The sequence below is a fragment of the Notamacropus eugenii genome, chromosome 2 (assembly GCF_028372415.1).
Source record: "Notamacropus eugenii isolate mMacEug1 chromosome 2, mMacEug1.pri_v2, whole genome shotgun sequence".
Taxonomy (NCBI): domain Eukaryota; kingdom Metazoa; phylum Chordata; class Mammalia; order Diprotodontia; family Macropodidae; genus Notamacropus; species Notamacropus eugenii.
Window position 1 is genome coordinate 465130614 of NC_092873.1, and position 25614 is coordinate 465156227.

General features: G+C 36.0%; 1 protein-coding gene across 5 annotated transcripts in view; it reads left to right on the top strand.

Annotated features, from left to right (window-relative positions):
* Window positions 1-25614, top strand: part of ACBD6 (acyl-CoA binding domain containing 6) — a 231736-nt gene that overhangs the window by 42346 nt on the left and 163776 nt on the right. For 4 of the 5 annotated variants that reach the window (XM_072648487.1, XM_072648485.1, XM_072648488.1 and 1 more), the window contains exon 4: window positions 12521-12603. The exons of the other annotated variant lie outside the window; for it this stretch is intronic. In XM_072648487.1, coding sequence (XP_072504588.1) covers window positions 12521-12603 — 83 coding nt within the window. The remainder of the gene's footprint in view (window positions 1-12520; window positions 12604-25614) is intronic. 5 annotated transcript variants of the gene reach the window in all.

A 25614-nucleotide genomic window follows, 5' to 3' on the forward strand; every position in this document is an offset into this window, starting at 1 on the left:
AATTGTAATTGGTATTGTAATTATCTGTGTTGATATCTTCTCTCCCTATTAGATTGTAAACTTTTTAAGTGTAGGTTTTGTTAGGCTTCTTAGAACTTTGGGCAAGTCATTGGGCCTCACTTTCCCCTTTCTTCAAGGTTCAGTTTAGATACCAGCTACTCCATGATGATTTTTTTGATCCCTCTCTTGTGATCTCCACCTTCTCTCTACTTAACTGTATTGACTCATGTGATGTTGCTTCCTTCCAGTGAGGTGGCTCAATGGATAGAGCACTGGACCTGCAGTCAGGAAGACCTGAGTTCAAATGCAGCATCCCTTAACCTCTGTTTGCCTCAGTAAAATGGGGAAAATAACAGCACCTACCTCTCACCCCCCCCCCCCTCAGTGTCGCACAGCTAGTAAGTGTCTGAAGCTGGATTTGAATTCATATCTTCCTGATTCCAGGCCCTGTGCTTTCCAATGTGTCACCTTGGTGTCATATAGTATAGGAAGCACACTGTATTTGGAGTCATGGCACTGCCGACCAGGGCCGTTTTATAGTTTACCTAAATTTTAGTAAAGTGTTGGATAAAACAATGTCATCCTATTCTTGTGTGTTAGGGGATAGGACGATTAAATGGATTTAGATCTGGTTAAATGGCAGAACTCTGAGACTACTTAATGGTTTGATGCCAGCTTGAAAGGGGGTCTCCAGTGAAGTGCTTCTTTAGCACTTGTTGGTCTTGTATTATTTAGCATTTTTATCAATGACTTGAGTAAAGGCAGATATGAATGAATGGAAGAAGTCACTTATTGAACATTTACTATGTGCAAAGCAATGTGCTAAACAGTGGGTATGCAAATAGAAGCAAGATAGCCTCTGTTCTCAAGGATTATGCAGAGCCTTGCTGCAAAGCATTGATGTGATCCAAGAGGAGTTTAGAATTCATAGAATAGATAGATACATGTTCCACCCACTCTAAATTACTGTAAAACTAACTTGTTACTTTCCCATGGACTTTCACTATGAAGTAGAAAATTAGTTATACTGTAAAATATTTTGGATAATATATAAAGTTACAGTTTAAAATGAATCTATTTTAATGATATAAAAGGAAATCTAATGGGGGAGATAGCATTTATAGGAGGTTTGAATTGCAAGTTAGATGGAAAGGGCCAGTGATCCTCAGGGTGCAGCAGGAAAGTGGATGGTAATGGATCTTCCTTAGTTTCATTTCATGGATAAAATCATATCAATTTCTGATGCTGAATCATTTAATGTTGCAGGGACTTGAGAGTGGTAACTTTATTTTTGTGTTTCAACAGTGTGATATGGTAGCCCAAAAAGCTGGTGCAGTTTTGATACAGTTTTCATGGTTAGGATAATAGTCCTACTCTGCTTGCCCTGGTCAGACTACAGCTGAATATTGTGGTCAGTTTTTGGTGTCACATGGTAGCAAAGACATTGATTATCTGGAGTGATATGAATTTGTGCTATATGAAAATTAGTTTATGTATTATGAATAGGGTATGGTAAGTTTAGAGAAGTCTCAGGGAGGATGACTTGTGTACTATTAGTAATTGTATTAATATCACAACTTTCCAATTTTGACATTGACTCTGGCTCAGAATAGTTGCTGTGAGGAAGAAGTATGATTCAATAACAGAAATGTTTTCAAAGAATAATTGAAAAACACATAATTGAAAAACATAATTGAAGAGATTTTCCGTTATTTGGAAGGCTTGTATGTGGAAGAGAAGGATTTAGACCTGTTCTTTTTGGCCTCAGAGAGCACAAATAAGAGCACTGTGCTAGAAGCAGCAGAAATGCTTTAGACTTAATGTAAGGAAGAAAGGAGATTTCCCAAATGAAATGGGCTGCTTTGCCAGGTCACAGATTCCTTGTCATTGATGGAGTCTTCATGCTGATGTTGGGTGTAGTATGAATTCTTTTTTCAGTTTTCACTGGGAGTAGATGGCCTTTAAGGAGATCCCTTCCAACTCTGAAATTCTGTAATCCTGTGAATTTTTCTTTATATCATTAAAATAGATTCATTTTAAACCATAACTTTATGTATTATTCAAAATATTTTACAGGATAATTCATTTTCTACTTCATAGTGAAAGTGCATGGGTAAGTAATAAATTAGTTTTGTAGTAATTTGGGGTGGGTGGAACATGTATGTGTGTGTGTTTGTCCTTTGTTGCTGAAGACCATGCCATCGGAGAAATGACGACATGACTTACACTTGGCTTTGTTTTGAGTGAGGGAGGGCCGTGCAGGTCACCAGCCTCACTTCTCCTCCAGAGCCATCTGAATCCAGTGACCAGATATTCATTAGGATGACTGGAGATGACCCAGGATGAGGCAGTTGAGGTTAAGTGATTTGCCCAAGGTCACACAGCTAGTGAATGTCCAGTGTCTGAGGTGAGATTTGAACTCAGGTCCTCCTGACTCCTGAACTAGTGCTCTATCCCCCTGCACCACCTAGCTGCCCTTAGTGGAACATGTATCTGTTCTATGAATTCTAAATTCCTCTTGGATCGCGTCAATGCTTTATAGCAAGGCTCTGCATAATCAAGTTCTGCCTTCCATGTCCAACCATATCTTCACTGTGCTTTCATCATGATATGTTTATTCTTTCTTCTGTACCGTTAATCATTTTCCTCTTAATCTTGAAATGCCTTCTTTCCTGTCCTTCTTTCATGGCCCTTTTCAGGTTCCTGTTTTTTCATCAAGTCTGCCTACACTAACTCTTCCCTTCTAGCACTTAGGTCATAGAGCTTGAAGTGAACTAACGATATATATTATCTAGTACAACCTCCTTGTTTTGTAGATGGGGAAACCTAGACCTAGGAAAATAAAATGATTTGTCCAAGATGAAACATTATAGGTAGTAGCAAAGCAGGAATTGGAACCATGGTTTCTTGGTTCCTAATTCACTGAACTTTTCACTATAACTTAGTACCTTCTGTTGTCTCTAGCAGCTTTGCATTTGATTACATTTTATCTTATATTATTCTTTAGTTATTTCATGCATAATGGGAGCTTGATAATATTATCGTGTTATAAGACTACTGTACATAGGAGCACTGGAGTTAGCCCTACATTTGAGTCCCAGCTTTGCTACTAGCTGCATGACCTCAGGCAGGTAGGTCACTTAACCTGTCTGAATTTGTTTCTTAATGTGAGAAACAAATAATATTTGTGTTATGTGTTTGGCATGATTGTTTGGAAGATCAAATAAAATGGATATAAAGTACTTTATAAACATGAAATACCATTTAAATGTAAATTATAAGTTTTTCAGTTATTCTTTGCAAATGTTTTCATTTCTGAATCATACTTTTTCCCCTATAACAACTATTTTGAGCCAGAGTAATTGTGAAATATTAAAATAGATTAGTTTTGAAGTTAATAAAATAATAATATTTTGAAGTTAATATTTTATTTAAATTGTTTGTGTTGATATTCATTAGGGATGTTTGACGAAGTTATATGCCCAATATATAGTTTTGATGAATTAATGTTCACTCAGTGCTCTCGAATCATCCTTTATTTTAAAAGTTCAAGACTATTAGGCAGTTGTTGGTACTCAGAAAGACCTTTAATTGAGTAATTCATAGTACAAAAGATGTTTTCAAAGGAGACTTTATAGAGATGGTTATAAAACAATTTGTTCATTATATGTGTATGTCTTTAAACTTTCTTTCTTGGAAGACTTTTGCTTGTATCTTTTTAAGGGTGAGAAATTTGTATATTATGGTTCCTAAGGGTTTTTTGGCATGGAGGACTTTTTTGAATAGTGCTCCAATTTTTTCTCATAAAATATTGTATGGCTTTTTAAAGAGAATTTTTGAGAACTATTTTGAGATATTAGGGATTAATATTTAGATTATAATGATGAGCATTTGTGAGCTTCATATAATGAATAAACTGGAAGATGTAAGTAGAAAATACTTAAAATTGAAAATTGTTCCTGTTTCTTCCTTCATCAACCAACTTATCACAAGAGCATTTTTCATTTTTGTTGTGTCCTCACACATCACATAATGCTTTCCTTAGACCACCTACACTCAGGGTGGAGCTGGGTAGTGATTCAACTAGTACTTATCCTCAATAGTAAAGGAAAAGAGGGCACCAATTATCATGCACCCAATTAAGAGTATTCCAATCTCCAGCCTTGCATATAATTGCTGCTGTCAGATATAATTATTGTCTCCCTAAGTTCCCTTCCCAAGGGACAACCAATCCATGACATGAAGAGAGAAGAGAATTTCTTCAACTTTTTGTGAGCTTAACTTAATCTTCACAATTTGAATATTCCAAAGTGCAGAATTATTTTGTTTGCTTTTGGAGAACTGGACTGAAACCTCACTCAGATGTTGTAGAAGGCAAATAGGGGAACAGTTTTATTGATGATTTTCTTAAGTACTTTTGTCTTTCAAAAAATAGTATTGTATGAATTTTATTTCAGCAAGCATAATTCTAGGCAGGAATTTGCTTTTTAATAAATAGTTAAAGCTTTCTGTCATCTACTAGCTGTTAAATAGGACAAGTTCTTGCTAGTAATCTTTAATTTGGGATCCAGTGTTATCACTGCAGTCATCCAGTTTACTTTTCCTTGTATAAGTAAGAAGGTTGTGGATGAAGGAAAGTCTTGTCTGTGGGATCATCTAGTAAAGCAGTACTTCATCTGTTATAATCAAGGATCAAAATGTCCATACAAATGAAATTTCCAGATAACTGATACTTTTAAGTAATCAAACTTTTAAATTTTAACTATTTTGGATAAAAATATTTTATAAATGGATTATAAATAATCCCTTGTCTCTTATCTTAAATGATAATACACTACATATAATTGAATTAAAAAAAAAATCCTAGGGCCATCATTTTGACCGAAGCAAGATGGTATAAAGGAATTAGTACTAGATTTGAAATCAGAAAACCAGGATTTGAATTCTGGCTCTTGCACTTCCTCGGAGGCCTTAAATTAAGTCACATAACTTCTCGGGGCCTCAGATATCTTATCTGTAAAATGAGTGAGTTTAACTAGATTGAGGTGTTTTAGATGAGCTCATATTCTTTTCCAGCTTCAAATTCCATTATCAGTTACTCATTATTATTACTCATTAAGCTGACCTCAGGGCTTATTGAGATATATGTTTGTTTGGTTCTATATTAAATGGCGCCAGACTGATACGTTTTGTAAGTTCTTGCACTTCCTTTAATGTGTTTTTTTATCTTTTTCTAGGCTTGTTAGAATCATTCAAGGTGTCCCCAAAGTCTTAGTGCATTTTAAAGCTACTAAAGCTTAATATTATAAATTACTGATATTATTACAATAGTAATATTATAAGCATAGTATATATTATAATTATTATAAATAATAACATTGATATTATAAATGAATTAATGTTAATATATAAAATTACCATAAAATAGATTCTGACTGAGGTCCTGAGTTTTTTTGTAAGATAATGCATTTTAGATCTCTGACTGCTCAGAGGTGATTTTTTTCTTTTTCTTTTTAATAGTTTCTTTCCAGGCTGTGTTAGAGGTAATTGAGTTTGCTATGGAAATAAGGTGCTGCTATAGCTTAGAGTTTCTTCTTTTCTTATGATTTCCTATTTTCTTTGGAAGGCTGTCTACAGAACTAGACAACTTCTAAACTTGGGTGTTAGCTTCTTCAGGCTTTGAGACCTTCTAAAGCCTAATGGACAGAAAGTGACTTTTTAAAAAATGTACCTTAGAAATTTAATATTTTGGGGTGTTTTCATCATTTTGGTGTTTGTTCATTTTTGTGACTGTACCAAAATTGAATTCCAAGAAGTTTTAATTGCTTGTTGCATTTATTTTTGATTTGTAAATGCTATCTTTTATGTATATATATGGGAATGCTTTACAAGAAGACTGTATGTATGTATGTGTATGTATGTATAATCCTTTATCAAGAAAGAAAGCTTAAATTAAGGAAATTTTAATTCATTTACCCAAAAGCTCTTTATTATTTAAAGAAACTTGGTCATTGTGTATAATCTTTTAAATATATTTTTATGGCCTGTATGCTAATATTTTATTTAAAATGTTTGTGTTGATATTCATTAGGGATATTTGACCAAAGTTACATGCCCACCTTCATAGTTTTAACGAAATAATGTTCACTCAGTGCTCTCGCATCATCCCTGTATTTTAAAAGTTCAAGACTGAGACAGTTGGTGGTACACAGAGCACTGGGCCTGGAGTCAGGAAAACTTGAGTTTGAATTAGAGCCTCAGGCACTCATTCACTTTATGATTCTGGACAAGTCACTTAACTTCTGCCTGCCTCAGTTTCCTCAGCTGTAAAATGGTGATAATACTAGTACCTTCCTCCAGGTGTTGTTAATAAGGATTAAATGAGATATTACTTGTAAAGGTTTAGCACAGTGCCTGGCACATAGTAGACATTTATTAAATATTTATTTACTTCCTTTCCACCTTGCCTCTTCTTTCATGCTCTACCCTCCAAAGTTAATTTCTTTTATTTATGACTATTCCTTCCCTTAATGTATTAAACTGAAATTATCCTCCCTCTTGGTCTTCACTTCCCCCTTCTCTATTCCTAGTTGATTCTTTATTGAGTTGAATATATTTATATACCAAACTGTGTGGATGCAACCTTCTTTGTTCATTTCAGGTGAAAACTTAGGTTCATTTTTAGCCTACTCCCGACTGCCCTTTCTCCATATTTTGTAGTCTCTGGCATATTTCACTTGTGCAAAATGGTAATTTCTACCTGCTTCCAAAATTTATTGTGTTGTTTTTTCCTTTCCTTTTTTCTTTCAGAATTATCAGAGTAACAAGATTATTCTCCGGCCTGTGTCTTATTACTGCCTGTGTTACTCTCGAAGACATGAGGGTTTTGAGGGTACACTAGCATCTTTTCCCTCTATTAGCATATAAACATTTTGTCTGTGCACTTAGCACAGTGACTGGCACATAGTAGGCACTTAATAAACACTTGTTCCCTGTTGTATCCCCCTTCTATAATCCTTACTTGGGGCTCAAGTGTTATTAGGTTTCCCTTGTTTTTAACTTCAAAGCTTCTACTCAGCTCTGTTTTTTTTCCCCGAGGAATGCTTGACAAGCTTAATCTATCAAAGGTTCATTTCCCCCATCCTACCCCTATTTCCCACTCCCCCATACCCCCAGGATCATGCTAAATTTTTCGCCTCCTTTCCCTATCTTGACTTCTTGGTGGACCAAGAACCAGTTCACCTCTCTACTGTCCTTTAATCTTGAGTCCTTTCCCCCTTATCTATCGGTGAGATTAGTTGGGCAGACTGCATCCTTGGATCATTCTTTCCAGGAGCCTTTGCTCCTATATATGTGCTGATGAAAGAAACTGGAAAAAATCATGAAGCTGCTGACTGGGTCCATGACAAATTTAAGTTACTTGGCCTCAGCTGGATCCTCCTTGCTACAAAGCAGTCCTTTTATACCTTCCTAGTTAGTTTAATTCATCTCAGTAGCTCTTCCAAACTTTTTCATCCCTCCTCAAACCTCAGTATTGCTCTCTTGGTGCATAGTGTTCTTTTGGTTCTGCTAACTTCACTTTGCATATCAGTTCATAAAAGGCTTCCCATGTGTCTCTGAAGCCATCTTGCTTGTCATTCCTTATAGCACAATGATACTCTATCACATTCATATGCTACCACTTGTTTAGCCATTGCCCAATTGATGCTCATCCCCTCAATTTCCCATTCTTTGCCACAAAGATTTGCTATAAATATTTTTGCACATACAGGTCCTTTTCTTTTTTCTCTTTTGAAAAATCTCTTTGGGATATAGACCTAAAGTTGTATGGCTGTGTCAGTGGTTTTTCAGTCATGTCTGAGTCTTAATGTGATAGAATAGTGTGCTACCGCTACCAATTTTTATTATTTTTAAAAGAAATGCTTTTTTAAAAAAAATAATAAATTCAACATTATAGTTTTAAAACTGCCCTTGCTACTTGTCTGTGGTGGCTTCTCTGTTCTCCCTCTAACCCTCCTTCTCTCTTCCCTATGTTGCTTTAAATGCTTCAATGACTTTTCTTTCCTTTTTTCTTTTTTTAAACATCAGTATCAAACTTCTGCCCCTCAGATTTTGCTGCCTAGGTTTTTTAAACCCTTTCTTTTGAAAAATAACCATAATAATCTTCAAAAGAAATCTACACATTGACCATCTTTCCCTTCTTAATAATCTTTGTGCTGAACTTCTGAGACTACATTGAAGTTACCCTGTCTGTGTTTTGTTTGTACTTAGTTACTTGTATATTGTCACTCCCATTAGACTTTGAGCTTCTATAAAGGAAAAAGTATTTTTGCACTTCTTTGTATTCTCAGTGCTTAGCAAAGTGCCTGACATGTAGTAGACTCTGAAAAAAATGCTAGATGACTGCTTCTCTGTTCCTCTTTCTATTAAGTATTCTCCTGGCATTTAATAATGATCAAAATTTCTACTTTCGATGCTTCCTGATACGTTGTTTCTAGGTGGTTAAGATTGAAGTACACAATTCTCCCTCCCAAATTGCCATATTTTTCCATAGAACCTTTTTCAGTTAAGCACACTTTCAGATTTCTAGATGTTTCTGAGTAGTCCATGTTATATATTTATAATTTTTCAAAAATAATATGAAATAAAAATATTTTAGGAATAATTTCATTGAATCAGTTATTTTATTACATTTTATTGATTACATCATGAAAAACATGATGATAAGCAATAATACAATAGGTACTGCATACTACAGAGTATATTAGTCAGAGTAGGAATCATTGATGTTTATATAAATTAACAGAATATTTGTAAAGAAAGATATTATATTTTACTTTTCCTTCAAGATAAACTGCTTATTAGTATTAGGAACTTTACAGGATGTATATGGTTTTGTAGATGTAATCAATCAATTTCAGTAATCTTTTAGTGGTTTATTCCAGTTTTTAAAGTTTTTATCTTTGAAATATGAATGTTTTTACAGAGGCAGGGAAAAATGAAAACTTAAGGAATGGAAAAAATTTAACTTGTAACCTCATGGTTCCAAATATATGTTTTAGTACACTTTTATTATGAGAAAGGTACTTATTAATTTAATTTCAGAAGAAACAAAGTATGAGCCACTTACATTAAGACTTATGGTTCAGTAGATAGTATTTTAAGATTTAGAGCTGGAGGGAATCTCAGAGATCACTTACTATAATCTTTCCACGTAATACCTGAGGGACCTTTGAAACCCAGAAAGAAAAAATAGCTCATTTGTCACCAACTAAAAATTTTTAGCCAAAATCTCTACTTCTGGAACAATTTACCATATTTGCTTCACTTTAGTTGCTATGAATTTGTATATTTGGGGATAGAAATCAACATGAAGATTTAACTTTGTTTTTTTGTTTGTTTTTGTATAACAGTAAAGCAGCATCTCCATTAAAAAAGACAAGAACTGATACTAAGAAATCCCTCTTTGCACATGTCACCTGGAAATTCTTTGGGATAGAAGTTTGTGCTTTTTTCCTGTTGTAAAAGAGATTCCACAAAGTTGTTATGCTTTGACTTTACTGAATGCCAATTTGGATTGTAACACAGAAGAACCTTGGTTTACGAGTTTAATTCATTCTGAGATTCTGTTCGTCATGTGATTTGTTTATATTCCAAAATGAATTTTCCCATAGGAAATAATGCAGTCGGATGATCGGTACCCCAAAAATATTCATTTAAAAATAATTATTTATAATTTTAAGTAAGTTTTTTCTCCCTAATGCACCTGAAATACAATGGCAATGATTAGTGCACAATATAAACTGAAAATAAAATAAATTAACCTACACTTTACCTTTGAGAAGTTGTAGCTGGCATGAGGGAGACTAGAGGGAGACTAGAGGGAGGAGGAGGAGGAAGGATTATTGCTTGGAAGGAGAATTTCCTTCTCTGAGAGCACTGGGGATTTCAATGTTGGGAGTGTTCTCTCTTATGCTACTTTCACCAAAAGTAAGACTAATACTACTGCCTTTACTTATTTTTTGGTTTTTTTAGAATCACTTTCATGTTTTGACTCACTGACTTTCTTTACATTCGCCTCCAACTAGGAATCTATCTAATGACACTTGTTTTTGACTTTTTTTCAAGATGTCACGGAAATGTGACATTGCATTGTCAATAAAAATATTCGTGGCTTTCATTGCTATAGCCTTATTTGGGTGATGTTTTTCAACAAAATTTTGTTGTTTGTACTGTGAATTTTCGTTCATCCTGCAAGACAAATTTAGCGAAAACTTTTCCCTCGTCCAGTGAAGCATATGTAAACCACATGTTCTATTGTATTCTGACTGCTAAAGCTATAGAAAAATGGTTAAATAGATTCCAAGTAGAGGAAAATGGAATTGGTTCCCTTGGACATCATAAAAGATGTTCAGTCCACATGGAGACTGGGGACTAATGGCAGCAGAGGCAGGAGAAAAGTAGTCAAAGTTAGCCTGAAACACATGAAGTTGATAGTTAGGGAGAGAATAGTCTCATGACAGTGAAGCTCATTAGGACAGAATTTGAGGTATCTCTTCTGGCCGAGATAGAGTGCTTTCCAGGAAAGCAAAGTTTAGGCTCTAAGCTGAGTGCTCTAAAATAGTATCTAGTATTTTATAGTGAATTAAGGTTTGCAAAGCATTGTACATTTGATTGTCACAACAATCCTCTGAAGATGGTATTATTATTGTCCACATTTTACACACATGAGGAAATCGAGTTTGAGGGATGTTAATTGATTTGCCCAGGGTCACACAGCTAATAAACATCTAAGATCGGATTTGAACTCAAGTCTTCATGACTCCAAATCGAGCACTCTATTCCCTATGCTACCTAGCTTTCCTACCTGATAATTAGATTTTTTTCTTTAAGAAACTTTATAAAAAATTTACAGATAATGGTAATTGTTGTATCAGTTTGTTTCTGTGACAGTTTTTAGGTTTTCAGACTTAATCAGAGTTGACTTCACTCACTGACGTTAGATAATGCATTAGAAATTACTTTGGCTTTGCTGCTTGATGAAAGACAATGAAATGACCTCATGATTCTCATTTGTATCATTGTATCTTGGGGATAGGAGAACTCATTTAAGGAAAAATCTAGTTGGGCTTTTCTCTTCACTGTATCTATTTCTCTTTAAATTTTATAATGTGTTTCTTTATTCCTAGTTTAGCATAAAACTAATTTAGGAGAAACTTTCCTTTTTTGGGAGAGGATGACTAAAATTTTAATCTTGGTAAGGTAACGTATTTGGAATATATTTTGATTAATTTTTTTTTCTATTTTGATGATTCTTTTTTAATCTGAAGGCAGTTACTTTCTATTTTAAAGCTTTTTTCTTTCATTCCTTCTTTTGCTCTCCCCATTTCACCCAGTCTGGGAGTTTAGAGGCTTCTCATGGACCAGTCCCACATCACGATCAGCACAGGGCCTTTGACCGGCTCCATTTTCAACCTGGGGTAATGAAACCCTTCTGAGGCCACCTGGGAGGCTGTGGAAACTCACCATGTTGATGCTGAACTTAGGATGGATACCCTTAGAGCTCTTGAGCTCAGAATAACAACCACTTAGAGCTATTTTCTAGAACTAGAGCTTTCTGAAGTATAGAGACCTCTGTCTTTCTGAGATTTAGTAATACCTAAGTAGACATCACTGATCTTACACATTGCACATGTATCCTTGCACTTACAATATCTTGTTTTAAAGATCAGCCTATTCGTTTACTTTATGTTGAAGGGCAACAAAACTGTGCTTTGTGAAACCTCGGTTGCACAGATATTCCTGCAGATGTGCTTTCCTTTTCTTTTGGAATTTTGAGGTGGCTTTCTTTTCAGACTCTGCAGTTTTCAGGATGCTTGCACTTATAATTTTTACACTACTACTACTATGACAACCTAACATTTATATACCATTTACTGTGTGCCAGGCACTGTGCTGAGCACTTTACAATTATGACCTCATGTGATCCTCACAACAACCTTGGGAGGTAGGCACTATTATTATCCCCATCTTACAGTTTAGGATGCTGAGGAAGGCAGAGGTTAAGTGACTTGCTCAGAAACACAGACAGCTAGTATCTGAGCTAGGATTTGAACTCAGTTCTTCTGATTCCAGGTTCAATGCTCTGTCCATTGTGCTGCCTAGGTGCCTAGTTAAAGGTTTTTGAAAATTTTTCTTCTGATAAACCAGATGTTTCTCTTAACACACTTATGTTTAATAATAATACTTCAGATTTCCTTACTAAGCTGTATTTTGCAATTAAATGCTCTATGTTGATAGGTCAATAACATGTAAGTAGTTCCAGGAGGCAATTAACTGTACTTGCCCTTGAATTACAAATAATACAGATAACTTTCTGAAACTACCCTCAAAACTCTTATAGCTGCGAGAGTTTGTGAAAGACAAAATATTTCTCACTTTTAAGCAAAATGATTTTCTGGAGTACCCTTAAATCATACCACTTTTTATACCATGTCCATGTTTTTTTCTTTTCTTTCAGATGCCAGAGAAAAAAGGGAAAGAAGTAAATGCTGGGTTTGGTGGACCAGTTGTTAGTTCTTTGTATCAAGAAGAAACTATCAGGTAAATTTCTCCTGTGGATTTCAGGTTACCAGTGAAGTTTAGTATCTATATATTTATTTTTATACATGTACATATAGATATTTATAGCTGTGTAGACATATAGATGCATATATCTGTGTGTATGTTTATATAAATAAAGTTTGTGAAGCATTTTCTCTTTAGAGCAGACAAATTTGGTGGCGCCTCTAACAGGATAATAAATGGCAGGAAAGAACTTTTTAGGTCCATAATCTTTTAAATCAGTAAGTGTATCATTTACATATACTAACCTTTCCCACCATGGGAAGCTATCCTGAAATGCACATTATTTGAGAAAAACAATTAACCCTCTGGCTTTATGAACAAAAATGAAGTTAATGAAAGTGGGTGAGACACTGTTTCTGGTTTCCTTACTTAGCATGGTGCCTGGCACTTAGTAAATGCTTAATAAATGCTTCTTAATTTGACTACTACTTACCTTTGATTTGGTTTGTGACAAAATCTGAAAAATTGGAGAAATGGTTTCACATAAATTCACATAGATTAAAATTCCATTTTCTGCATTTTGGGTACAGGTTTGCCAGGAAAAAAAATGTTCATTAAATTAAATTGATCTAATCACCTTCTGCTTAGAAAGAGAGAACGCAGGACAGAAATCCTGCCTTTGCAAGTCTCTCACAAAAGTAATTTTGAAGCTGTGATTTATAACATCCTCTGATAATAGATAAATTCCACAGCCCAGATTAAGCAAATGTTCAGAGCTGAGGGAACAATCTTAGTACAAGTCATTTAAAATGTCAGAACATTCTAGAGAAACATTTTCCTAAAAAAAGTCATTCATTTTTCAACCACCTTTTCTAAGAGTATTTCTTTCCACCTATCAGAAGTGAAATCTGCAGAGATTTCCCTTTCCTGAAGCAATCCAGAACATTTCCCTACTCTGTTTTGCTTTGTTCCTGGCCCTAACCTAGTCAAAGCTTAAGGGAAGAGGAGACTAGCTTTGGCGGTGGGGCCAACGTCTCGCCCTTGTCTGGTCACTGCCTACTTTCTGCCTCCCTGAACTTTCACTTCATTGTTGCAAAGAAGGTTGGTTAGGTTTTTGGTAAAGGGACAATGGGATTTTGTGCAGGACATTGTTTCAGAATTATTAATTAAAAAAAGATTCTCATAAATCTTTCTGACCCGAAGGGGAGTCAGGACTCTTAACTAAAATGCATAGCCTAAAAGGAGGTATATACTTCTACAACAGGCAAGGGAAGCTAGATGAAAACCAAGGACTAGACTACCCCATATGAGTAGCTCTGGGTGTTTCTAGCTCTTATTCTCAGAATTTATTCAACAGCTATTACTGAAGCATATCTTAAGTGTTTACTTAATATACTACTTGACACTAGGTGCTAGTGGGAGAAAAATAACAGTATTGCTTAGTAGAAAGAACATGTGAGAATTTGAATAAAGCACGGGTATTTATTCATTTTTACAAGCAGCTTATATAATAATAAGAGTATTAGGTTTGCAGTTTGAAAATATGGGTTTGAATCCCCCTCTGCTGTTGACTACCTTTGTGACTGAGCAGGACTTTGTTGGAGGTGGTGATCTCTCAGGTCTCTTCCTGATCAGACTTAGAGGTCCTCTAACCTAGTGACCTCATTTGGCAGATAATGAAACCGAGGCATAGAGCAGTGAAGATGCAGTTCTAGATTGAGTCACGTACTCTCCCCTCTACCAGCTTGGGGCCAGCCAGAGTGCTGGGCTTGGAATGTGAAGACCTACCTTGTTCCCATCTCACCTTTGCCCATTCCTCCCTGTGTGACCTCAGGTAGATCAGCTCAGTGTTCTGGACTTTTGCTTTCTTATTCACAGTGTAAGAAAGTTGAACTGGTTAACCACTAGGGTCTTTCCCACCTTTAAATCTCTGCTCGATCCTAACAGTTTTTATGGACTTAGAGGTAACTTACCTCTCTGAACCTCCTTCCTCTTTAAAAAAGGGGTAATAATATTATTCATAGTAACCTACCTGACAGATTGTCGTGAGGAAATTGCTTTATAAACTATGAAGCTCTCTATAAGCGTGAACTGTTATTAGTATGGCAGTCTAATGAAACTTTTACACAAGTAACTCACAAGTAAAACAGGGTCACAGCTAGAGAAAGGTTAGAAAGTGCTAGGAGAGAACCAGGAAGTGGTTGGATGGTGAAGGAAAAGTAAGAATCACAAAAAGCTTTAGGAAAGAGGGGGCATTTGGATGATGGGTAATGTTTCAATGGACAAATATGAGAAATGCACTCTGGGCATAAGATGTGGTTAATAGTAAATTTAGAGGAAAGGGAAGGTTGAGTACATTTTGACGATAAGGTTGTAGCAGTAGCCTAGGGAGGTGATGAGGGCCTGAGCTAAGGTAGAAGCTGTTTGTGTTAAGAGAAGTGGTGTGATATGAGATTGTTATAGATGTAGAGTGAAGACTTGAGGGTAATACCTAAATTAAGAATCTGAGAGGTTAGCAGGCTGGGTGCGCATTTGAGAAGTTTTGAAAAGGGGAGGGATTTGGGGAGAAGATAATTAATTCCATTTTAACATGCTAAGTTTGAACATGTTTTTGAGATATCTTGTTTGAAATGTCCAGTAGGCAATTAATTTATAGTGTTTGTCCAGCAAAATAATATGCTGAAATGTAGCTTCTTTTGAATTACACAGTAGAATACCCAGTCACTTGCTATACCCATTGATTTGGCTCACACATTAAAATAAGTAAATGAAGTAGTAAGGCATTGTGCTGTAGTTAGTGGAAATATCACTGGATATCACGTGAGAAAATCATTCTGGTTTTACCAGTTTTTGAATCCTTGTGCAAGTCATATGACTGTTCTGGGCTTCAGTTTCCTTATTGGTGCGAATGATGTGCGAATTATTGTGAGAATCCATTGATGTAATGTGTATAAAGGGATAAAGGGCTCTGTGTTTTAATATTACTTGAGTTATCACTTTTTTGCAGTGGGTATTTGTGCTTACAAGTCTTCATTTTCCTCACTGCTCATGAAAATTTTTTTTGTTTACATGTGGGTGCATCTAAGAAATTATCATGAAAATGAAGTTAAACTGGGGAAAAGTAGTTAATAAAGGCTTGACTTTAACCTACTGAAGATTTGTTTATTTATTTTTTCCCATGGAGTTGAGAATTATTTAATGAATTAAATACATAATTTAACAATGCAAAAAGCAGGAGTTAAAAGAAAGAAAAAAAATATACAATTTTACATTTGGGTATTCCTTTCATTAGTGCATTTTATAACTCATCCATTCCTTCTAAAGCAATGCAATTTTGTCCATATTTTAACATGCACTTTTAATAGATAATCTACTGACTGAATAGTAAGGGAACCATATAGGTTCGTACTTTCTATTTTCCTCATTGAAAATTCCCCTACTTGAAGATTTGTTTTGAATCACATGGTTATGATAGAAAACAAAAAAAAGGATTTTCATATATATGCCTGTTGTGTAGGGAGATAACATTAAAATATTTTGTAAATGTAAAAAATCTTGTTAATATTACCATAGATTAGGAAATTTTTGAGACTAGGCTTACTTTATACATTTTATAACAACAGAATTTTATTATAGCAAAGCTCATCATGATGGTTGGAAATTCAGGTATAATAAATAAACTGGTAAACTATTCTAGCCAAGGGCCAAAAAATATTTAATATAATTACTTAAGTCAGAAGTCAATTAAAATGAAAGAAAGAGCCTATCTATGAAAGTTTATTTCAATGAAATTTTGCTTGTACCTTTTATTTAGTGAATTGTAGTACTTAGTATTTTATTTTTATACATTAAAAATGTAATTTAAAAATGCATACAACTTAGTTCCATACTTGGTCGTATACAGTAAATGGAAAGTCTGGGGTACTGGCAGAATACTTATAGTGTAGTTACAAATTATTTGCAGTGATTAATATGATTAGAAGAGTAGCAATGTGATCCTGTAAAAAGAGCACTGAATTTGGAATCAAAAGCTATGGGTGCGAGTCCTGTCTCTCCCACTTACTCTACATGTGACCTAAAATAAATGAATTAATCTCTAGGTTTCAGTTTCCTCATCTCTAAAATGAAGTGTTTGAACTAGATGAAGTCTGACATCCCTTTTCATACTGAATCAATGACCTCATGAAACAATTTTATGGTATATATGGTATATGGTATATGGTATATTATGGTATATTATAAAATGGGTATATACCCATGTTATGGGTATACAATACACTTGTACTCCTGACCTTTGCCAGAAACTATAACTTGTCCAAGATATGGAAGTAAAAAGTCAGTGCTTCTGTCCCCAAGAGTGGAATCTTGAGTTCAAAGTCTTACAGTTAGGTAATTCCTACATCAGATCTAACCCTGATCCTTCTTCTTTTGGACCCAGCTTTGTTTCCCAAATATTTTGCTACGAGTGGCAAGGTGTGCTTAATGGTAGAGTCAGTCCAGAGGTGGATCTCCATGTTATATTTAGAAACCTAGCATTTGACCCTTTAGCTCTCTCTGAGTTAATTATGGATAATGGGCAGGATAGACAGAAGAGAGGTCTGGGAACTTGAATCATTTGTGATTCTAGCTAGTCCTAGCAGAATTGGAACTAAAACTCTGTTCTTCTATTACTCGTTCCACTGTGACATGCTACTGTTTTTGGCAAAGGCATCTAGCAGGCAAGGAAGGGGCTGATGGCAGTTTTCTGTACTCAGAGATTTGGAGCCATATGGGGTAAGCCTGGGAACTCCAAAATAACTGTTTAACTTTGAAACAGATAGATGGGCAAACAAAACAATAGTAATAGTTTGCAAAAAACACCTAGATTCTTTTATATACTTGCTAAGTAGTCACTTTGGTCCATATATTTAGAAAGCTTTAATCCATGAGTTGGGAAATAAATTTAGGACTTAAAGCTAAAGTTTAAAATGCCAACAAATTATGAGGATGTGTTTCTCCTCCCCCATATACCACCAAGATCTATCTGATTGTTCCCATTATGTTTTGTAGTTTGTTAGATGCTATGTAATCTATCAGAATTTTATTAATCCCACTTATACAAGAAGCCATCTGGACCTGCCCTGAGCAAGACCGTACTTGTGCACAACTGGAATGATTGATGGGCTCTGGAATTGATTAGTTGTTCTGTGAGATAAATGAACTGTTTTGGCAGAAAATACCAGAGGTCACTGCATGTGGTCAGGCATAAAGGCCTGAAGAATTTTAAAGAGATGCTTTCATCATAGACTTGTAAAATTGATGTTCCTAAATAATAACGGACTTTAGAAATGTTCTGATTGAAGTTTTTTTCTCTTTTGGCAGTTCTATAGTCTTAATTGAATATACAGTTAAAGGATTAAGCAGAAAATTTAGACTGGTTTTGCTCTTTTTTTTAACATAATAGAAATGAAAACTCTTGTTGGCGTATATATTATATACAGTGTGCAGAATGAACATAGCACTGAAACCTGTCACTCACACATAAATTGTGCTATAAAATTGTCCAAAGAGCTTAAGTGACTGAAGGAAAAGGTAGCTGTATTATACACAACTCTGCTGCAAACAGCAGTGACTGCTGAGAAAAGAACAGCTTAGATACCCATCCAGTTGAAGAGTTAAAGACTCAAAGCATTGGAGAAAAGGCCCAATTTTGTCAAGTACTTATCACACTGTAGCACTTGTAGAGTGTTTTAAGCAGCTCCTTTGTAAACCTTTTATATTTTCAAAATGTGTACTTGTATACCTTTTGAAAGAGTAGACTCATCTTTGGAATTGCACTCTCATGTTCTGAGTGCCACAAAGATCTATATTGTCATCCTCTGTCTGTGGTACTATTACCTGTGATCAGAACTGTGTTAACCCTTTGGTGATAGATTCGGAATTAGATGACATATGTCTTCTTACATCCTGGTTATTCTCTTGAGGACTCCATGAGAGTGTATTGGTGAGTGGGCAACTCCCCTTGAGAATCTGACTGCTCAGAATGAACTTGAGTTATGGATTTATTCAGCCTGTAAAACCTCAGCTGGCATAAATAATTGAGAAAGCAAAGGTTTGTCTGTGGTGCACACCTCAGGGACACATGGCTCCCTTCCCTCCCTTTCTTATGAAAATGATCCCAGTTGCACTGCTCGATAAGAACAACACCATGCAATTAAAAGCTATGGGTGGTTGGAGGGAGGAGAAAAGGTTCAGTTAATGAGCTTTTCCTCGTTCAGTGCCCATGAGAGCCTCAGGAGTGACAAGGCGATTAAAGCAAAGAGATAATTATAGATGATGTGAAAATGGGCCCCTTGGGGCAAGAAGGCCTTGACATCAAGAGTAACTGTTGCAGGAGTTTCCTGGCCCCCACATTCGCCTTCTTTTTAAATGTACTTTAGTTTCCTGTATAATCTGTGGCTTGATGCCAAGTATACAGGCAAAGCCACCTGTTTGTTGTTCACCAGTCTTGGTTTTTGCAAGCTAGCATCCTTTAGTCAAAACATTCCTGTTTTTGTTTCATTGTTTAACTAAATCAGCAGATATTTATTGAATGATTAATCTGTTTTGAAGTACTATTGCACAGTACTGTTAATGTCCTTGAGGAACTTAAAAGGTTCCGCAGAGATAATTTTCTATAACCCCTTTATCTTGAAAGGGAGAAAACTGAAGCCTTGGAAAGTTAAGTAACTTATCCAAAGGTGAGTTAATGGCAGCACCAGGAGTAAAAGGGCTTTTCTCTACATTGTGCTGCCCCTTCCACTCGGTACTGCTCTGTAAGAAATATGTATGCACACCATTAACTGATGTGATGCCATGTGAGCTGGATGAGTAAAGTGCTGTCTTCTGGGTGATGTAATATAATAAGTCCAAAGGAAAGGGGTGCTTTTTTCCCTTAAGAACTGGAAAGGCTCTCAGAGGCCATCTTGTCCAGCTCCTTCATTTTTTTAAATAAAAGTTTAGTGATATATTTTGTTTTTATAAAACCTAAATTTTCTTGTCTATTCCTCTTCCTTCCCTCTCCAATAACAGACTGTTTTGTCTAAAAAGGGTAAAACATAATAACATCAAAAAACATCAGCAACACAAATCAGTACTTCAACAAAAAATCTGAAAATATCATCAATATTCCACACCCCAGATCTCCCGCCTGTGCAAAAGAATGGGGGTGGGTATCTTTTCGCGGCTCTCCTTAGGGGCCCATGCTTGTACTTTGCACGTTTGCAGTGTTCATGTTTGATTATTTTCGTGGTGGTTCTTTCCTTTTACGTTGCTGTAGTTATGGTGTATGTTGTTTTCATGGCTTAGATTATTTCATTCAGCATCAGTTCATATAAATCTTTCCATGCTTCTCTCTCTTCATCATATTTGTTGTTTCAGTATAATAATATTCCATTCCATTCATATACCACAGTTTGTTTAGTCATTTCCTAGCCAGTGGGTATCTACTTTGTCTCTGATTCTTTGCTACCACAATAGGTGCTGCTTTAAATATTTTGGTGTATATGGTGACTTCCTTTTTGTCAATGGCCTCCTTTTTGTATATGCATAATAGTAGAATTTCTGGGTCCAAGGGTATGGACTTTTTAGTCACTTTATTTGCATAATTTTAAATTGCTTTTAAAAATGGTTGTACTAATTAACCCCTCCACTAATAATGCATTCGTGCTTATCTTCTTACAAAGTTGGGGTGGAGAGAGGGCAAGGGAAGGAACTAAGCATTTATTAAGTGCCTACTATGGGCCAGGTCCTATGTTAAGTGCTTTACAGATATCTCATTTGTTCCTCACAACCACCCTAGGTTGTAGGGTAGATAATAGGAGGTAGGTGCCGTGTGAGGCACAGAGACCTTTACCAGTGAATCAGAGACTCAGACATATTAGCAGAAAGAATAGTTCATTTATTGACTTTCTTGAGAAAGGGCTCTCCTAGAGCACCCAAAAAGTGGCGCCAGCCATAGAGAACAGAGCTATGTGTAGCTCAGCAGGTTATATAGGCCCTAACTGCAATCCACACCTTCCCCCAGCCCCCTTCCTCAGGGTTCATTGGTGTGAGCCCTGAGGGTACAATCTATTCGAGACAATTTACCCCAGCAACAGAGACAAAAAAACCCAATAGTTTCACACATTAGCCCTAAAAAAACGGGGGGGAGGTGTTATTTCTCCCTGCTATGTATCTAAAAATAAGGGAGGGAAAAACTGGGAAAATACTGAGGGCAGTCTGGGAAAGTGAAGGGGGAATCTTGGGAAAGAATAGGGAGTAGTCTTGGGAGAGTACAGAATATGGTGAAACATTTCTTCTACAAGGTCAACCTGCTGCACATGTTTCAACAAGACAAGAAACAATTAACCCCTTGAAGAGGCTTCGCTCCTGAGAGAGATCCTCAGAGATCATCTCTCACAATGGTATTCTTATCCTTTTTTATTTTTTATAGTTGAGGAAACTGAGGCAAACAAATTAAGTAACTTGCCCATGGTCTCACAGCTAGTAAGCATATGTGGCCAAATTTGAACTCAAGTCTTCCGGACTCCAAGTCCAGTGTTCTGTCCACTGAGCCATTCAACTGCCACAGTGCTTCCAGTATTGATTGTTCTCCCCTTTGGCATAGGTGCCAGTTTGCTGGGTCTGAGGTGAAACTTCAAGACTGTTTTGAATCCTATTGTTTATTATTATGATTTGGAACATCCTTTCATATGGTTGCTAATCATTTTCAGTTCTTTTGAGAATTCTTTATTATATCCGTTGGTCACTTATCTAATCTGTTGGGTAATGGCAATGGGTCCTGTGTGTGTGTGTGCCTGTGCATGTGCATGCATGCATACATATATACATACACATACACATACACATGTACATACACACATACCGGGGAGCTCAGTCTTTTGGCAAGTAAATCCCTATCTGACCAATTCAGTACTAAGATTTTTTTCCCCGCTTGACTGCTTGACTTCTTATCCTAGATGGATTAATTTTGTTTGTGCAGAAACTTTTCACTTTCTACATATATAACCAGAGTTATCTGTTTTGTCTTTTGTAATTACCTTTATCCTTTATTTGATTAAGAATAATCTCTTAATCATGCAAGTTGTGGTATATGAATGTAATTAATACTGTTGTGCTATAAGAAATGACAGAAGGTTGAACTTCAGAAAAACCTGGAAAGACTTATATGAACTGATGTCGAATGAAGTGAGCAGAACCAGGAGAACATTATGCATAGTAACAGCCACAGGGTGAGAGGACTGTGTCTGATAGACTTAGCATTCACAGCAAGCAAGGACCTAAAACATGCCCAAAGGACTCTTGAGGCAAAGGGTCATCCACATTCAGAGAAAGAACTATGGAACTGGAGTGTAGAATGAAGCAGACTATTTTTCTCTTGTGTTATGTTTTGTTTTTGTTTTTCTTGTGGTGTCTCTTGTTCATTTTAGTTCTTCTATGCAACATGACTAATGTGAAAATGTGTTTAATAAGAATATGTGCAGAAGCTATGAAAGATTGCATGCTGTCTCAGGAAGGGGGAGAAAATTTAAGACTTATAGAAGTGATTGTTGAAAACTGAAAACAAATAAATTGATTAAATAAAACTAAATAAAAAGAATAGCCTCTTAGTCGTAGTTGTAAAAGGGTGTATGATGACAGTAACTAGCATTTACATGGCTCTTTAAGATTTAAAAAGTTCTTTATCCTCGTAACAACCCTGGGGAGTAGATGCCGTTATTATTATTATTTCCATTTTCCAGATGAGGAAAGCACCAATAACAGGTTATATACTTGTCCGAGATCAGAGAGCTACTGCCTAATGGGAGATTTGTGGGCTTGAAATGCTGGTTTGGACATTTGTTGAGGGATGTGCTTTGTAATGCTTTATGCTCTACATAAAGGTTTATTATTGTCATTATTAATATTTGAGAGTTTGATCTGCTTGCAGCTTTTCTTTTCAACATTATTCCTGTTGACATTGCTTCATATTTTGTTATTGCTGTTATTACCATTATCAACAACAATGATGTATATATGTTATAATGATAATGTAATATTAGCATATTAGTGAGACAGGGTATAATGCAGTGGTGCTAGAAGAAGTAGATTGGATTTTAGTGGCCAGATTAAGAAATTAATTAATTTTCAGGGGGAGAATTGATTTATTGACTTTTAGATTTTATTTTTTGTAATATTTGAGATTTAAGCTGTTTCTCTTCCCACCTCACATTAAAGAAGGCCAACATTTGAGAAAGATATATACATGAAACTTTACAAGATGTTGTTCCATATGTCAGTTGTTTCTCTGGAAGTACATAGCCTTTTCCTTCACAGATCTTTTGTTATTGATTTGAATATTCATATAACTCAGCATAGCTAAGTCATCTACATTTACACTTTGAACATTACTTCTGTTACTGTATACAACATTGTCTAGGTTCCGTTCGCTTCACTCTTCACTCTTCATTATTTCATGCAAGTCTTTCCATATTTTCCTAAAATTAAGTTGCTCATCATCTCTTCTATATCATGCCTGAGGAAAGTTTTATCAGGCGTTGATTACAGAGCTTCTTTGGGGAATTGATCACTTCCTCAGGCTGCCTGTCTATCCCACTTTTTCATAGTTCTCATTGATAAGAAGTTTTTTCCTAAATTGAAGTAGGAGAGGTTGCTGAGGGATGATAGTCAAGGGAGAATCTGGAAGTGGCAGTAGGGTGCAAGGAATATTCCAACTTTCATACTACAGCCAGTGAAGTGAGGATATGAAAAGTACAACCAGTGATAGTCTTCTTGTCTCCCTGGGGGTAGCTAGGTGGTGCAGTGGATAGAGCACCAGTGCAGGAGTCAGGAGGATCTGAGTTCAAATCTCACCTCAGATACTGGGCCCTCACTAGCTGTGTGACCTTGGGTGAGTCACTTAACCCCAATTGCCTCATCCTGGGTCATCTCCAGTCATCCTGATGAATGAATCACCTGGATTCAGATGACTCTGGAGGAAAAGTGAGGCTGGTGACCTGCACAGTCCTCCCTCACTCAAAACAAAGTCAAGTGCAAATCATGTCATCATTTTTCTGATGGCATGGTCTTCTTTGGCAACAAAGGATAAACACACACACTCTTGTCTCCCTGCTGCAGTTCATCTTGCATTGAATTGCCAAGGTGATTTTTCTAAATCCTACGTCTATGGTCATCCTTTAATCAAAGCTCTGCCTCCTTTGTGATGGGACAGGCACTCTACCACTGCGTCCCATGGTAATGGCATATCAGCTGATGGCCCATTTACGTAGTATGGGCCTCTGGAATCTGTTAGAACCTACAGTGCCATTTTACCTTGTGTTGTGTTTTTGTATGATCAGTTACAATAATACAGCATATTTCTAAATGTGTAATGTGGCCAGATTAAATTGCCGGTATCAGTTATGGAGTCAGATCCAATGGAAACCTAGCCACCAATGTTGTAAATAGAGTTGTTTCTTTTGGAAAACATGCTTCACATGATGACTGATATTTACATAGTATTTAAAAGTTTGCTAACTGTTTTTATGCACATTGTCTTTGAGCCTCTCAACACTATGAAGTGTGTACTGTAAGAATTAATGTCTCTGTTTATCGTTGAGAAAATTGAGACCTAATTAGAGACATCAAAGAACTTGGCCATTTCAGCTAAGTACAACAAGTGTTCTTATCCACATTTTATAGATGGGGAAGCTGAAGGGTTTTCAGGTTAAATGACTTGCCTTGGTTACACAGCTAATTACAGAGACAGGAATTGTACCCAAATCTTGGTGATTATTCCTTAAAAATTAATTAATTAATTAATTAATTTTAGTTTGCAGCATTCACTTCCATAGTTTTAAATTTTCTCCCTCTCCTTGCTCCCTCCCTCCCCAAGACAGCATGCAATGTGAAATGACCTTACACATACATTCCTATTAAACACATTTCCACATTAGTCATGTCGCATAGAAGGATTATAATGAATGGGAGACACCATGAAAAAAGAGAAAACAAAACAAAAAAGAAAATAGTCTGCTTCACTTTGTGTTCTGACTCCATAGTTCTTTTTTTGCATGTGAATGGCATTTTCCATCCTGAGGCCTTTGAAATTGTTTTAGGTCCTTGCATTGCTCAGAAGAGCTAAGTGTATCAAAATCAGTCATTGCACACTGTGACTATTTCTGTGAACAATGTTCTCCTGGTCCTGCTCGCTTCACTCAGCATCAGTTCATGTAAGTCTTTCCAGGATTTTCTGAAGTCTGCCTATTCATCATTTCTTATAGCACAGTAATATTCCATTATATTCATATAGCACTTGTTTAACCATTCCCCAATTGATGGGCATTCCCTCAATTTCCAGTTCTTAGCCACCACAAAAAGCTACTATTAATATTTTTGTACACATGAGTCCTTTTCACATTTTTATGATATCTTTGGGATACAGCTCTAGAAGCGATATTGCTGGGTCAAAGAGTATGCACATTTTTATAGCCCTTTGAGTGTAGTTCCAAATTGCTCTCTGGAATAGTTGGATCAGCTCACAGCTTCACCAGCAATGAATCAATGTTCCAACTTTCTCACATCCTCCCCAACATTTATCATTTTTCTGTTTTGTAATGTTAGCCAATATGATAGGTGTGATATGGTACCTCAGAGTTGTTTTGATTTGTATCTCTCTAATCAACAGTAATTTAGAGCATTTTTTCATATACCTATAGATAGCTTTAATTTCTTCCTCTGAAAACTGCCAGTTCATATCCTTTGACCATTTATCAATTGGGGAATGATTTGTATTCTTGTACATTTGACTCGATTCTCTATATATTGTAGAATTGGGGCCTTTATCAGAGACACTAGTAAAAATTCTTTCCCAGTTTTCTGCTTCGCTCCTAATCTTGGTTGCATTGGCTTTATTTGTACAAAAACTTTTCAATTTAATGTAATCAAAATTATCCATTTTGCATTTCATAATGTTCTGTCTTCTATTTGGTCATAAATTCCTCCATTCTCCATAAATCTGACAGATAAACTGTTCCTTGCTCCCGTAAT